Source organism: Drosophila innubila, assembly GCF_004354385.1.
Source record: "Drosophila innubila isolate TH190305 chromosome 2L unlocalized genomic scaffold, UK_Dinn_1.0 4_B_2L, whole genome shotgun sequence".
In the NCBI taxonomy this organism is placed as follows: Eukaryota; Metazoa; Arthropoda; class Insecta; order Diptera; family Drosophilidae; genus Drosophila; species Drosophila innubila.
In genome coordinates this window covers 14,307,969-14,324,961 of record NW_022995372.1, presented here as the reverse complement: position 1 = coordinate 14,324,961, position 16,993 = coordinate 14,307,969, and the positions used below count along the sequence as shown (strand labels likewise).

General features: G+C 35.5%; 2 protein-coding genes across 4 annotated transcripts in view; both read right to left on the bottom strand.

Moving 5' to 3' along the window:
- Positions 1–4: 4 nt before the first annotated feature.
- On the bottom strand, positions 5–3,265 carry LOC117781603 (protein gurken). Its single transcript, XM_034618383.1, has 4 exons — positions 3,037–3,265; positions 2,532–2,885; positions 1,774–2,391; positions 5–595 (listed from the first exon to the last, which is right to left on the bottom strand). The coding sequence occupies exons 2-4, from the start codon at positions 2,596–2,598 to the stop codon at positions 393–395; spliced, it is 888 nt and encodes a 295-aa protein (XP_034474274.1). The 5' UTR covers positions 2,599–2,885; positions 3,037–3,265; the 3' UTR covers positions 5–392.
- Positions 3,266–4,328: 1,063 nt separating this feature from the next.
- The window catches only part of LOC117781602 (LIM/homeobox protein Lhx4), a 37,148-nt gene continuing 24,483 nt past the window's right edge, over positions 4,329–16,993 (bottom strand). Inside the window, exons 1-7 of one of the 3 annotated variants that reach the window (XM_034618381.1) lie at positions 8,991–9,357; positions 7,575–7,749; positions 7,248–7,459; positions 6,989–7,181; positions 6,774–6,925; positions 5,386–5,580; positions 4,329–5,314 (exon numbers count right to left, since the gene is read on the bottom strand). In XM_034618381.1, coding sequence (XP_034474272.1) covers positions 4,998–5,314; positions 5,386–5,580; positions 6,774–6,925; positions 6,989–7,181; positions 7,248–7,459; positions 7,575–7,749; positions 8,991–9,111 — 1,365 coding nt within the window. In that variant the 5' untranslated portion in view covers positions 9,112–9,357 and the 3' untranslated portion in view covers positions 4,329–4,997. Of the gene's footprint in view, positions 5,315–5,385; positions 5,581–6,773; positions 6,926–6,988; positions 7,182–7,247; positions 7,460–7,574; positions 7,750–8,990; positions 9,358–16,993 lie in introns of those variants that run through there. The other 2 variants (XM_034618382.1, XM_034618379.1) reach the window with 2 other exon arrangements.

Genomic DNA, 16,993 nt, shown 5'->3' with positions numbered 1-16,993 from the left:
ACGCTAAGTTTAATTATTTAATATACATACTAAATAGCGTAACAAAATGTTACTACAAAACAAATCTACTAAGCTTAAATCGAAGCTTCTAAAGCAAAGAGCGCTCTTATTTTGCAAACTAAATACAATGAATTTACAGAAATTATAATTAAATAAATTAAAGCGTTGCGCAACGTAAAGAAAAAAATAATATAAGAAGAAAAGATTCTTAGAAAAGAAAAAATAACAAAATGCATACTTAGCATTTATAGTAAATATGAAACAAAAAAAGTCGTTTCCAAAAACAAAACGTTAGTGTTGAGTTGGTTCTCTTGACCAAAGTGAATAAGTGAGCAGAAAACAAGTTGTCAGACCCTTGTTTTTTCCGTTTCTCCTTTTGATATTTGATTTTATCAACAGCTCACAAAAAAGCGCTGCTTGTGCAAGTGTAGTTGTTGTTGCTTACGTCGCTGAGCCAACACATTGCGAAACATGAACACGGCGCCAAACACAACATAAATGGTGGATAGCAGAATAAGCATGGGGAAGGAGAAGACAACGTGTGCCGTCTTCAGCTGTGGCTCAATCGTGGTGGGATGCAAAGGCACATAAACTCCTGCAATAACAACAGAAGATAAGTTCAGCATTATTATTATTAAACATACTACATCATGGTGAAATTATTGAAAAGCTGAGCGCATTCACTACACCACTCGTATTCAATTATTTCGCCAAAGGATGCATCGATATGTATGGGTCCAATAAAGTTGAAAAATGGTAACCCAAATTGGTAATCTATTGTCAATTCTAAGATGTTAACATGTTTATATTAGCATATCTTTTGTTTTTTTAGTCCGATCCTCTTGTAAGGACCAGGACTTTTATAATTTTATAGAATTAAAATTCCTTTAAACATAATTTTCGTCCAGGCAATGACTAAAAACTAAATTTTTGAACTCAAATGGCGGAAACTGAGAATTGATATTATAACTTGACCGTAGATTACGAATTTGGGTTACCTTTTTTGTGAAAAAAATCGATGCACCCTAATTTACATGGCTCTTTACTTTCGCTAGCGGAGCTCGCTTAAAAGTGTGGTGATTAAATAAGATTCCGTGGCATCATGAAATTATGCAAGGTGAAGTACTCACTCACCACAGGCCTCATTTTCGGAGCCAATTTTATTCACCATGATTCAGTTGGCAACAAACTTCGTGATGAATAGGTGTTGTCAAAATGAAAAATAATTGTACAAAATATTTATTTCTGTTATCGACGATAAGACGCCATGGAGTGGTTCTGCGGGTATGTGGAGTGGACTAATTTCCCGATATCATGGTGATATCACAACCACAGAAGAAGGTTAAATGCAGCAAAGAGTATAGAAAACAAATTTTCTGCTACTCTCTCTCTCTCTCTGTCAAAATGCTGTCAAGGTGGTGAAAAAGTTGGCTCCTGTGGTGAGTGAGTACTCCACGTTGTTAATTTCATCATGATCCGTGGCATAATGAAATTAGAGAAGGTGGTATACTTACTCACCACAGTAGCCAATTTTTTCACACCACTTCGAGAGCATAAAGAAATTATGTGAAATTATTTGAGAGCATTTTCACAGAGAGAAGCTTGTTGACAACTATCTCATGGTGAACAAAATTGGTTCTGAAAATGAAGCTTGTGGTGAGTAAGTATGCCACCTTGAATACGTCATTTAATAATTTCAAGATGTGTTGTGTTGGACGTTTTTGACGATCATCACCATAGTGAATTCACCATGTTCTGCAATTGGGAACTCACCATCTTCAGTCTTTGAATCGCATCGTTCGCCAACGTAACCATCGGCACAGACACAATAATTGAAGCTTTCGTTTTCTCCCCACCGATAACAATGGCCACCGTGGAGACAGAAATCCGTAGCATAGAAATCCTTGCACGGATACATGAAGCTCATATTGTCCGAGCTGTTGGGCTTTCTTGTGCTGGTGGTGGTTATCATTGTGGATGTGGATGTTGTCATCGTTGGGAGAGCAGCTTCAATAAGGTCTGTGACCAATTGTGGCGTGCTGTCATCAGGCGGCGGTTCTCCCGTTGCCATTGTGGTTGTGGATGTTAATGCTAAAGTTGTGTACGATGTGGATGTTGTTGTGGTCGTTGTCTCTTCGTCAGCTGACCAATATTCCGTCGCACTCTCGCGCTCCGTTGTCGCAATTGATGTCAATTCGCCATCCAAATGAAGATCCGATAGCATTTGATTAATTTGTCCAGTGTCTGTGAACAGCATATCTGGCTCGGTGGGTGTTTGCCCATTGTCATCGAGTTGCTGTTGTAATTCCAATTGGTTAACCAGCTGGACCACACGCTCCTCAATTTGAAGCGTGTGCTGGCGCAACAGTAAAATCCGGCTAGAACAACAATCTGCCACAACGGACAGTGTGGAAGGCAAGTAAGTGATGAGAGAAGGAGAGAGAGATTTATTAGTAAACAGCTGAATGTGCAACGATCTGGCAACGCCGTTGCCATGTTATTGTTCGAGAGTGCGCCGTTTTTTTTTTTACCTGTGACTGCGACAATTGTTGACAGCACGAAAATTACTTTTAATATTGGCATACATTGAATTTGCATTATTTTATAAACGCACGGAGCGGATGCGTTTTTAAAAACAAACGAAATTTTGGTCAGTTTGTTAGGTTCTCAAAAATGTTAAAGTTCTTTCTTTGTAGGAGTAGATTGGACCCTGTGGGCCGTGTCCGGTGTGTGAGTGAGTGAATCTTAAGGATCGAGCGGCGTATCGGCCGCAAATGCAATTTGGCGTCGCAACAAAAACAAAAACATATTACACATTTGCATCGCTCACACAACAACAACAACAACAACAGTGTATTTGCTGTGGCTGCGCTTCTTGTAGTTTACTGCAAAATAAAAATAGAACATTTTTACGACATTTATTTTTCGATTTGGCAGCACATTTTCTGTCACACACACATACACACATGCCCAGACGCAACAAAAACAAATTTTTGAAAGACGCTTTTTATAGAAATGGACAAACTGAAAACGCACCGTTGATGTATCGGGATATTTAATAACGGTAAAATTCAAATGACAATACATTATTTATTCATTATTTTGTAGATATATGTATGCAATATTGTAATCAACTAAATGATAAAGTTAAGGCGCTATGCGCAAAAAGCTTTCTCGACAATTGACGTTGTTGCGCGAACGTAGGACAAGAGACTGAGAAAAGTAGAAGACATGCCAGAGCAGAACAGATGTACCACTCATTGTCCACACAGAAACTCATGCGCTCAGTATGAATGAAATAGTAGAAGGAGCGTACGATAGAGACGCATAAAGAGAGCGTTGCAATGAGAAGAGAGCAGTGAGCATTGATTTGACTCAATGAGTATTCAAATGAACTATCTTAAGATATTACAATACATACACACATATTTATAAATGTACATATGTATGTATGTATGAATAAGAATCGAACAGATAACACTATGTAACAAAAATAAAAAATTTCTCAGTCCTTGGGATGTAATTGTTATTTCCTAGTATGTTATGTCTTAAAAGTATAGAAACCACCTAATATTCCTCGAAAACTTTGCTTTTGTCACCAGGCATCTGCAGGATACTTGCAGCCTCGTGAAGCCATGTTTGAACGAAATTATATGTAATAAAATAAGAAACAACTCTCAATAAACCACAACAAATCTCTAATGTAGTGTGTATTGCATCTAGGGTTTAACCAATGTTTGTAAAATAGTTTTCAAATGCATTCTTTAATTGGTATGCTTTATTGAACATGAACATAACGTATTTTTCAAAAAAGCGCTGCCATGGTCACAAAAGCAAAGTTATCTTGGGACAATAGCTGTTTTCTATACTTTTGGGACCTAACTGACTAGGAAATAACAATTACATCCCAAGGACAAAAATCTTGTTTCATAGTGTAATGTATTGTAATGGAAGAAGTAATAGACAAAAACACATTTAAATTGTTAATATTTTTTTTTTTTTTTAACAATTTGTTGTATCATTTATTCTTACATGTCAAATAGTAATTTATTATTTATCGCATTTATTTTGAAATAATTAAACTTATTGTAATACACAATAAATTTAAAAATTCGTTATCATTTGTTTTACGTAGTTTGCATTTTACTGAAATTTCTATTTGCTTGAAATCAATGTTATTTTTTTTTGTATTACATTAGATATATGTATTTATGTATATACGACATCACTTTTTCGTAATTGATATTTCTCCTATGCAATTCATGTATTCCTATATAAAGCAATAAATAACTGGTTTTGTTTTTGTTTCTCATTTTGTTTTGTTTTTGTTTTTGGGGTTCGGCCTTATAAATCTTGTGCTTTCTTCCCCCCACACATTCTTTGTATGACCCTATACAGACTTAATTTAATTTAAAATTTAGTTATCATTTTTTTTTCTTTCGCTATACACAAATATACAATATTTACATACACTAAATTATCAAGCTTAAAAATTATATAAACAAAATGCGGTCAAGGGTTTGATGTAATCATAATAACATTTAGCCATACATCATTATGATCATCATTATGTGGGTATGTAATTGTATGTACTATGTACTTACATATGTACTCAAGCTAATCATATAATTATTAATCATTTCCTTTTTTTGAGTTTTAACTAAGTGGAATTGTTGAGCAAATTGTGTTACATTAGTAAAAAGTAATAAAATTAGTGCATAATATGCTTTAATGCAGTCAAAATAAAAAAGCTTGCTTGCATGTGGCAGCACTGTTAACTGTTAAGCTTTTCTTCCGCTTAGCACTGTTAAGTGCACAAAAGCTTTCAAAATGGCGTCACGTCGCTGATGTGGTAGCTGTTGCTGTTGCTGCTCATGTTGTTGTTATTGTTGTTATTGCTGCTAATGCTGCGATGTATGCTTCTGTTGTTGTTGGGCAGCTGCGAGCAGAAAATTCCGCGACTGCATTTCAAAATAACGCAAAAGTAATTTTGAGTATCAGTAATGGACGCCGGGCGTTGATGGATTTGGAGTTGCGGTGGCATTTGAATTGGACGTTGGCCCACTGCCCGCACTGTGGCTGTTGTTATTATTGTTATTGTTATTATTATTATTATTACTGTTTGCATTGTTGTTATTATTAATGCTGGTATTATTGGTACTCCCCGAATCACCGAGCCAGGAGTCGGGACTGGGAGGAAAGTCAGGATATCCCTGATCGGGACTAGAATCGTTGCTTAAATCTGAAACATTGTTGCTACTGTGCAGGCGTTGATGTGTTTTGCTTGGATGCAGGCTAGAACCCACAGCATGATCTGTAGACATTAAAAAAAAAACATTACAAAACTGATATTAATATTGATATTCGTAATTCAAAAGTACTTACCAATATTTGTGTACACAATATTGTCTGGATATGAGCCGAACGTGTGGCTTTGACCCACCGCAGGCGGAGAGCGACTGCTCGGCGGATACTGTGAAGGACTCGAGCTGCCGTGCAAGTAGGAACCGCGTATGCTGTGCGGCGAGGCGCCCTCGTCCAGACCCAAATTGACGGTGCTATAACTATCGTTGCTAAGATCTGTTTAAGGAAAACAAATTAAATCCAATATATAGTTTATTTGAGGGGAAATACTTGTTCACATATATGTAAATTATTATTCAAAAAATTTATGTATTTTATTGATTAAAACCGTAATCGATGCCGTAACCTTTAACCGGTATTAACCGATTGAAAGATGGAAACCGTAGCTGAAACCCTAACCGAAACAAGAATTTATTATTAAACCAAAACCGAAATTATTCAAATCGAAATAACCGATTAGTAAATTAGTAAAGCATAGTTTCGGCTCAATCTAGCATTGTTGTCATCGGTTTAAAAACTAATTTTGGTTTTAAATTTGAATATTGATCTTATTAAATAGATCTTTTTTGAGATCAAAAATTTTTGTTCATATGTTAACATGTTTATAACATTTCTATTGTTATATTGTTAAGGTGTTGTCATCGGTTTACAAACTAATTTTGATTTTAAATTTGAATATTGATCTTAATAAACAGATCTTTTACGAAACCAATACACAAAGATTTTTAGTAACCGATAACCGAAACTCAAAATACAAACTTTACCGAAACCTTAACTAAAACCGGGGACTGAAATGAAACCTACCAAAGAATAAACAAATATCTTCCAAAAATCTATGGATTTTGGTTAATTTTAGTAATTTTTAGGTTGTTTTGGTAATGAAAACTGTGTAAATTCGCATAAAAAGTATATAAACTTTGTAGTGAAAAGAGCGTAGACTAAAATAAGCTAAAGCTGTAACGTTAATGTAATTTTTCTTCTGCTTTTTTCCTAAACTAATAATTTGAGTAAAAAATTTACATTTAGACTAATACTCTCAATATAAGAGAAAACATCTTAATAGCAAGATTGATTCTTTTGTTGCTTTATGTAAAGTAGTCGTAATTTTTAAAAATTATTTTATATTTGGTGTATTTAAGATATTTTTTTGAATAACTATTCTTACGACAGAAATAAAGGTTAAATATTGCATTATTAATACCGTATCGTTGATTTGTGAACAAGGCAGGCATATCGAATGTTCGAATTTTTAATGAAAATAAAACCTACATTCCAAATTTGGAGTCTCTAGCTCTAAAAGTCATACGTTGATAGTAATTAGGAATATATATTCTTTATAGAGTCAAAGATGCTTCCATAAGACTGTTACAAATGCTCTTAAACAGTCAGGGAGTAAATATAAGTCTTACCATGATGACTGAAGCTGTCGTAGTCGACTTTGAGGTCATCTTTGTCCAGGAATTTGTCAGTGCGGGGCGAGCAGTTGCCCTTCATGGAGCGGAAGTATTGACTCCAGCGCGTGCGTCCTGCATCCTTTTTCAGTCGTTTTTCCTTGGCGCGTCTACAATTTGATGGAGTGTGAGAAAATCTCAGCACTTGATATGTGTGGGTGACCGAGACTCACCTGTTCTGGAACCAGACTTGAACTACACGCATGTCCAGACCCGTGTCCTGCGACAGTTGCTCACGTACATGTCGGGCGGGTTTCGGACTATTGTTGTATGCGGTTTTCAGAGTCTCCAGCTGCTTGGCGGTGATTGTTGTGCGGGGCCGTTTATTCGGCTGATCACCGTCCAGGGAGCCATCCAAATAGAGACCTGGAAATGGAAGAGAAATTAAGTTAGACAGCTTATAAAAGGTGTGTGGGGAGCACAATTACACACCCTTCGCCTTGGCCTCCTCGTAGTCACGCTTGCAGATGAGCTTTCGATCCTCCATCAGATAGAACTCATCGCCGGTGTTGAGGGTGCGGGAGCACATGGCGCAGAGGAAGCACTGCAGATGATAGACATTATCCTGGGCGCGGCGTACCACCTGCGTTGGCGGTATACCCATATCACAAGCGGAACACTTTGTACCATAACGTCTGTTCGACCCGAACATTGGCAACGGGGCAACGGGAGATTTTCATTAAAACCGGCAACATCAAATGACTGGATCGCACCTCAGAATCAATCCTGTGTGTGCGGCCGTTAGAGAAATTTACTTACTTGAAGAAGTCTTCCTTGCAGAACAATTGTCCATTCCGTGCGAAGCACTTGTCGTTCAATTGGGCGTGGCATTCACTGCACTGCAAACACTTCGCATGCCATGTCCTTTCCAGCACCTTCAGTATAAAGCGATCCAGGATCAGTTCGTGGCAGCCGCCACACTTTGGTATCGTAGCTGCAATTAATTCCAATAAATTGACCTAATTAATATCGTCCTCAGCATAAAATCATAAGTCTATAAGCAATACAGCTCCCATTCCCAGTGTTACTATCTTGTATTATTTGCAATTTACCCATCAGCATTTTTCCTCAGTTTCTGCTTTAATATTGTTTTTCTCGTAATATTTCTGCTTAAATTTATTTTTTCTCGTAATTCAATTCAGACTGAATTTTAATTGAGCTATTTGCTTGTAATTTGAATCAGTTTTGTCGTCTATTTAAAAACTGTCATTATGAAAAATGTAAATGGGTTTAGTCAGGTCTGTTCGGAGATTACTTAAATTCGTTTCACGTCTCAGTTTTAAAAATATTCAATATGAAAAACGGTTTGACTATTTTATTATATAATTATTACTTTTTGTTCAAAAATTGTTGCTTATAATTTTGTGATATTATATTTATAAAATTTTAAACTTTTTCATTAATTTCATTTTAATAGAGTTCGGTTTTGATTGGTGAAATAAGTTTGATTTTATTTAATGTTTTATTTACAATGTTTCTTTATTAAATGTATAAAGTTAACAGTATTATAAATCAATATATACTTTTTTATTGTTTATCTTCTTAATGTGATTCATTGTAGGGAAAATAAAAGGTTAATGTAAAGTAGTTGTGATTTCGGAGTAGACTTGTTTTCATTTAGGTTGGTCTATTTTAAGAACTTCTTTCTAAAATCATGTAACTTGTTTTGAAAATGGCCTAAAATATTTTAATTATTATTGAGAAGAAAAATATAAAGAGCAAGTTGAGTCCTGCGATAAATAGAATTTTTTAAAACCATTATTAAAGACCGTTAAGCTGCTTAATTTTTAATTTTTTTTGTTTTATTGAATGGCCTTAAAATGATATATTGATGCAGTCAAAGTTTGGTCCAATGCGTTGAGTTGAAAATTGGGATTATTTTGTAAAAGAAATCAATTTCAATCTTAAATCATAAATCAAATTGTTTTTGTTTCTTTGTAAAGTGTTTTAAGCTTTTAAACCTGTAGATTTTTATTCAATATTTGCATTTATATATAGCTAATATAATGACCCCAATTTCTTTACTCTACCCCCTCTCCACACTCCTTTTTTTTTCAACATACTGCTTCCCTTTTTTCCCTCTTATTATCTTTTATAATAAAAATCAATAAATTCTCAACTTTCTTCCGATGAATGCGTTTAATTTTATTTCGCTAGGGTAATCTGAAAACTTACACAATAGAAACTCTGGCAATTGACTTAGGTTAATGGGCGGTACGCGATCGTCACATTTGCCATTGGACATAAAGTCACTTTTGAACATCATTAGCTTCAAAAGTTCCATGCCTGAATGCATTTGTGGTTAGGCAAAATGGCAAACGGGGATTTTGGGAATTACGTTTAAATCTTCATAGACAATTATTGTAATTTGTCGTTTTATTTTTCGTTAGAATTTTGCACAAACACATTTAACATTTAATGGTATTCAATGGTCACATTTTTGTATATTTTAGGATTTTTGGACACTTTTCGTGCAAAAATGGCGCATGGCCATTGGCCGACGGCGACGACGAGAACGACGCAGCGCGAGGTAACGACAACGTTTTAACCGTTACCAAAGTTTGCAGTTTGCAATGCGTTGTACGAATGACGACCGAGCGCTCGTGGAGCAAGTGCGGCGGCGTCGGCGCTTGGAAAGCAACTGACGAACCGCTGCTCTGCTTTGCAGTCATATGTTTGTTGCTGCTGGTGGTGGTGGTGGGTGAAAACACACACACACACATGACATAATCACGCCGCCAACAGAACCCAACCCTTAGAAAATCAGACTGCACTTCCAATTGGAAATTGCTGCTGCACCCTGTGCTATTTTGTAGCTGTTATTGTTGTTGTTATTGTTATTGTTGTTCATATTTTGGCTTTGCCTGTTTTCCAAGCTTCCCTTTTTGTCTTTTCGCCACGAACAATTGAGTTTGGGTTGGTCGCCCAACAACAACAGCAACAACAACAAGAGGAACAACAACAATAACAACACCATCAGCCATTTGGCGGGGAAATTGCATTGTAACACATTTGCTGTTGCTTCTATCTGTCTTTGTATGAGTGTGTAAGTGTGTGTGTTTTACATTTTCATTTTACTCGCATGTGTGTGTGTGTGTGTTTGCTTTTTGTATTTGTGCCTGGGATTGGTTGTTTTGTGTGCGTCGACGTTGCGCCGTCGCCTGAACTTTTTGGGGAGTGGTCTCAAAGTCAAAGCTTTTTCAGCATTTTTCGCTCACTCGCTTTGCTATCTTTTAACGTTTCGCTCTCTCTGTTTTACACGCTATCTCTTTCGCTCCAGCCCAATGTTGCGAACTTGTACGTGTACTAAAAATATACATAAACATGTTTGTTCCTATTTGTGTATGTGTGTGTGTTTGTGTCAAGAGAAAGAGAAAGAGAGGGAGAGAAAGAAAAAAAAAGAGAGAGAGAGAGAGAGAGAGAGAGAGAGAAAAAAGAGGAGAGACTTGACTGCCTTTGCTTTATTGTTGTTAGGATATATACTGTTGTGTCATTGTTTAACAGTAAAAATGACCTTAAATTTGTTAAATTTGTGTCTGGTCGTCGTGTCTATTGACTGGTCTACGTCAAAAACGCACACAAATTTATTTCAACTGCTTTCGCTTCATTCGTCGCTGCACTTGACGCTCTTGATTGACGTTTTTCGAGTTTTTGATGGCATTTTCGGCAATGAGCGAAATTCCGAAAATCTGTATGTGTGACCTAACCTCACATTGCTGTTGAACTTTTGTCGGATTTGGTGCAGGGGGGATTTAAACAGCGTAATTATGTATAAACACAAATAATAAACGATCAATAAAATATGGGCATACAGTGCGTATTGTCTGTGAGCGTATGGAAAATTATTGTATACTTTTAGGAACAGTTGAACCAATTGAGACTTAGCCAGACGATAACAAATAATTTAAATCCAAGCTGCAAGCCTCGAGCATTTTAAGATTTTCAATATGAGTTTCGGCAAATAACACTCAGGGAATCGAAATTGGAAAATAAAAATTAGAAAACAAAAATTAGAAAACAAAAATTAGAAATAAGGTACTAGGAAATTTAAATTAAGAATGAAATAGCAGAAATCAAAAATATTTTATTAAAAATCGCTTATTTTCAATAATATAAATTTAAGCTTAAAATTCTTGATTTTATCATGTACTAATGTATTTTTTAAATATTTGTTCAGGATATTATAGTGCAATTACGATAATATGTGGATGAAAACGCATTAAAATTAAAAAAGTCAAAGATGGCTAAAATATTTGTTTTTTAAATGTCTAAAATTTTTTTCCACGTTATTTTTTTAGTTCCAAAGAAATGTTTAAAATTTATGCTACTATTTTTTTATTTTCCGTGCTGATTTTTCTTTTAAAAAGTGGGGACCTTGCCGGTCGCTATCGAAGGCGTCTAAATTTATGTTGTAATTGTGTGAAGAGGAGTTACATAAAAGCTCACCCAAACTCAAACAGAAACATTTTCTACTATTCTATGTATATAGGTGTATATGTGTAAGTTTAGGTTCAGGGCCACGCAAAAGAAACAACAGCAGGTTTGAGTCGGTGGCTTAAATATGCCAAAGCCTGAAAAGCAGCCCTGAAATGTGCACTGAAAGCTGAAAGAATCTTTTCCAAAGTCCGAACTTTTTATGCTGTATGTATGCACAGCTTAGCAGCTTTTGCTGATGTTTGCTTGTAAGGGTAAACTGCGAATCAAAAATTCATATAGCCAAAAAATGGCATTTAGAAGTGGACACGCTGCCAGCTTGTTGCATAATCACAGCATATAGTACATACCAACGACAACTGCATAAACAACGGGAACGACCAAATGTCTGTGTCATTGGGCGTAGCTGGGCTGGTTTAAAGCTAACTGATATAACACCCACATGCGTTGCCTAACATAAACAACAACAATGGTATTACTGTATCTAAGGCGCTGCGCAGACAGTGCAGGATCAGCCAATGGGAGGTGGGGCACCATGGGCAAAACCGCTAGATTAGCGGTACACACGAAAAAGCAAACGTAATTCTGAACATATCCAAACAAAGTTTGGAATAATTCAGGCCTGTTCCGGTTTTTACTTTCGGCAAGAATTGTCGGAAATGAAAATCTTTGGCCTGTTCTTATATCAAGGTGGAAATATTTTGGAATTAAATTCATTTTGAGTTGGTGAATTTTAATAAAATATAATTTTAAAATGTTTTGCCCAAATGCAATGTGAAAAATAATATTTTTTGATATCCGATAAAATAGGAAGTGAAAAACGGAATAGGCCTGTATAATATAGATTCTTTAAATTGTATCAGTTTGATTCAAATTGGATCATTATAACATTGTTCCTATGATCGGCGGGAAGATAAGATTTTGTTTGATAAACTTTTTTTTCAATGTTTAATTTTCTAAAAATTAATATTAAAATAAAATTAAAAATTTTTTTTTTACTATTATTGTTTTTGCCCATAGTGCAGGGTGGATCATATAGGAACGATCGGCGCAAAATAAGTTTTTCAAAAATATGATAAACTTTTTTATAAATGTATAATTTTTTAAAAATTAAAATGTAAAAAAAATTTTTTATCTAATATTGCTTTGGCCCATAGTGCGGTGGGTGGTGGGATGAGTGCGATGTGGAGTGCCCAACAAAATGGCTGGCAGCTTGTGGTACCGTTGCTTCATATTCACCATCGTCGTTGTGTCAAATTCACTTGGGGTTTTAGACTGTCGTGTTGCTGGCGTTAAAACTTGAAAGCGCCAAGTTCTGTGGACTTTGAAGCTTTTGCCTATTTCCTTGGCTTTAGCGTATTACACTAGCGACTGGTCAAAGGCCTTAAAATAAGTGGTATATATATATATATGTGTTTGCATGTAAATATAGGTAATTGACCTTAAATGTATATAGCTCTGAGCTTTACAAATCACAGCAGTTGTTATCTCATGCAATTAACAAAAATTTAATTTACATATGTATTTATTTACAATCTGATTTTGCCTATCGACAGTTGTGGCTAAAATATTAGGAACTGTCGATGCAAATAGTATGAATAGCTTAATTAATTGATTAAAAGCTTAGCAAACCTATATTAAGAAAATAATTTATTTAGGTACAGCAATCTAAGTAATTTTTAAATCATTAAAAACAATACATTCAGATTATGTAAACTCAATAATTATTGATTTGTTAATCCTATTTGGAAGGAAGTTTAACAAAGAGGACTCTAATGAAAGCGGTTAAGCGCAATATTTAAGTTTAATGCGACTAAAATCGTAATCATAGCTCAGAAATAAATGTTACAATTTACGTTTAGAAAAGCTCATTGTTGTTTTCTTTTTTATTTTTATATATAAGTGATTAGGATGAAAACATTTGATCTTTCCTATTAAAAGATATAAGCAAAAATATGAGATGACGTTGTTTTTGCGTAACATTTTTTTTAATATAATTTAAAAAATTAAAAATAATTAAAAAATTTTTTTTGTGGTTTATTTCATTGAATATCAAGTTAATTATAATCAAGTTTTTATTGAAAGTAGTGTCAAAACTTGAGATTTTAATGATGTATTAAGAGTAATTTTCAAATTTGTTTAATATGATTTCCCAGGGGATAACTACTGAAAGAATATTCTTTGTGTTTTATATTAGACTGACAACTCAATTAATCATGAAACAGTCTGATTTTTTTTTTCGTTCTAAGTATATTATATTTTAGGTATTCTTCGCATTATACTGTTGGTATGTGTTATTAGTTCTGGCGACATATTTAGTTATTAGAATGACAAGTTAATTAGTCTACGGCAACCCTTCTAGCCCTCGACAAGTTACTGCTTTTGGAAAAACGCACACATTACATATATATAATAGTTCGAGTGTCTATATTCAAGAGAGGATTGATATTAAATGGTATATGAAGCACCGCCTATTCCATTAGTCGTAATACAAACAAAAGACCCATTTAGATAAAAGTCAACGTTTGGTCGCAGCTCGAATTCATAATCATAATAGAAGTGGAGGATATTTATAGACTTTGTATATGTATATGTATGTAGGATATTCAGGGCATAGAGACCGGCGGAAAGTTATTACGCAATGACCGATGCACTCCGAAAGGGGTAAGCCTCGGGATGATAGACATCGTGTTGTGGGCCCGAGTCTGCCATAGAGCAAAATGCCCGATAAAACATTGAAAGCACTCCAAAAGCATTAATAATACGACACCAGGTTGGGTCATTTCTAAGGGGTTGGGGTGGAAGCGATCTGAGGGGGTGGTGCAGTAGTACACTGATAAAAAAAATGTTCTAAAATAAAGTTTTTGGTCTCAAAACTAAGAATAGATTTAGAAAACACATCTTGGTTTTGAGAACATTTCAAATAAGACCAAGTTTTTATTTTAAGAATAAATGTTCATAAAATTAAAATAATATAAAAAAATTAAAATTTATTTTTTAAATTTATAATTTTATAATGGTAATTTTATAAATGCTATATTATTTTTACTTTATACTATATTTATATTTTTCTAACAATTTTTATTCTTGTATTAAGAACTTTGATTTTTTAAATTAATGTTCTTAGTATTAGTAAAATGGTCTTAAAATTTTCTTATTTTAAGAACAACATTTTTAAGATGAATGTTCTTGATTTTAGAAGTTGGTCTTTTTTTTCAGTGTAGGCACTTGGTGTGAGTGTGGGTTTGTGGTGTTGCTTTTGGGGGGGCGGGGGTATGGTAAATGGACACACGTGAACTTTACACCTTCGCCAGCTGTGGACGCGAACTGCTTTTACAAAATGATGGTTGCCTCATCGCGTGTCCGACAGTCGTTTGGTTGCGCCACACGCATCCATTAGGATTCAAATTGCGCACATCGTGCCATCGGCCGCTTTTTTATGCGCTTTGGCTTTTTGCCTTTTTTCATTTCTGGCCTTCAGGCAGGGGGCGGAGTGAAATAAAGTAGGCGGGGGGAGGACTATTGCACGCGTTGCCACTTTGCATAGGAAAATGCGGCGTCATCTGCACAGTTCGTTCTGACCCCGGCCGCATATTATCTAATTAGAGGCACTTCAAAACATTACAAAAACTTTTGCCATTTGAGGGCAGCTAAATAAGTGTCTTGTACTGCTATAAAAAAGGCAGCAACAGCCACAATAGCAACAACAACAACAACAACTACCACAACAACAGGAAAAAATTGACACTTGGTGATGGTCAGGACTATTTGACTTGTTCATTGTTTTTCCCCTGAACCGAAATGAGAATCTGTTAAATGTTTTTCGGACTATAGAGTGGTCGAAGAAATGGGATAAAGTATGGTAAAATGAGTTTTGATAGCTTTTAGAAAGTTTCTTAAGATGATTTAGGTAAACTCACAGCAACTATTTACAAAAATTTTGGTAATTGTGATCGATTCTAAATCATAAAAAACATGTAAACGGCAAGAATAATTATAATAAATAATTTTTGGAATAAATTATTATTATAGTCGCTATCTATTATTATTTAGATAAAAATCATATATAATAAGAGATGGTCAATAAATACCAATAAGTTATAGTTGGGGTATTCACACATAACCCTGTAACTCTGTCCAGTCACCATTTTTTTTGTACACATTCAGTCTGTTGCTTTTATATTTATATAATAATAAGAATAATAAATAAAGAAGGTATCTCCAAACCTTTAATGTACATATTTTGAGGAGCCGTAATCATTATAAGTTATATTATAAAAATTACTTGGTAATAAATATATTTAAATTTTTTATGTTTTTCATCAAGGATAATCATTAGTTTTGAGTAATTAAAGAAAACTAACACCATTATCATTATTTTTGATAAAAAAAATCAAAATCAAAATTAATCATTATTTTCCCCTAATTTTGTATCCCGAAATAATAAAAGGAAATTTTGAAATGCAGAGTCTCTAAAAATACAGTTAAGGGACCAAACTTCGAGCCAGCTAAAAGCCACATTTAAAAATTGGTAAGGTCGCCAAAAACCTAAATTTATACAGTGAAAAAAAACTGAATGCAGAATTTCTAAATAAAAAAGTTAAAAGGTATTTAAATTTCTTCAAAATTTATTGGACTAGTGAAGTCATCATAGTGGTTAATTGACGATCCGTGACCAATCTGTACGACTTTGTCTTGGATAATCAATTTCGAAACACTTTGGCGGATTGTGACAAATGCTTAAGTCGCCTTTTGAGCTCTGTGCTGGCGGGCATAGTATAAACTATTTATCATAAAAGCTAGGACAACGCGCGCCGCAGGATGTGGAACAGGACAGGACAGGGCCGGGTACGGGGACGGGGACGAGAGGCAACGCCCATTTAACGCAGCGCCTGGCAACGCATCTGTTCCAAAGCATTTATCAAAATGTCAATGCAGCACTTAACCAAATCCATTAAGTAACTCCATGGGCACTCTCACCCAACCAACCAACCAACCAGCGAACCAACAAACCAGTCAACGAACCAACCGACTGACTGGTCGCCCGACCGCCCACTCAGCGAGTCAGTCAGTCAGTCAGTTACTCAGTTAGTCAGTCAGTCAGTTTTTCAGTTTGTCATGCATTCATTCATCTATTCATTGGCCATAAAAAGCGCGCAAAGGCACGGTACGGCCATTGTAAGCCGCCCAACCACCCAAATTCTTCATTCACCAATCTTTCCCTCTCTCTCTCTTTCTCCCGCTGTCCCATTCTCCCACTCTCCGTCACTCTGTGCGAGTAAATGCGTCCATTTAGCGGCAAACAAGCGACAGATCCGCTTGTAATCCTTTAAGTGTATGCAATGGCAGTGCCATCGGCTCTACCTCTTCCCTTGCCACGCTCCCTTCCCTTGCCATGCCACATCCTGTGGCAGCTTCGAAAAGGCGGGACACGACTCTCGCACTGGTGACAGCAAGTGCAATAATTTGTTTGCAGTTTCCCGTTAAGTGCTCTATTTTGTACAAATGGAAACATCTCAACGATAACCTCGCCGAATGCCAGTAAGAACCAAAGAAAGAACGAAACGAAGTCAGGATGAAAAGGAACAATGACAAAATGAATGAAGGAGACTGTGTTGCGTGTTCAAGGGGTTCAGTTCCCGTTGTTGTTGTTATTTCCCTTACGAAATCAATTCAACAAAGTCAAACAAAAGGCTGGGAGGGGGGCACATACACGATATTATCCAGCGTTCTGATAAAGTCAA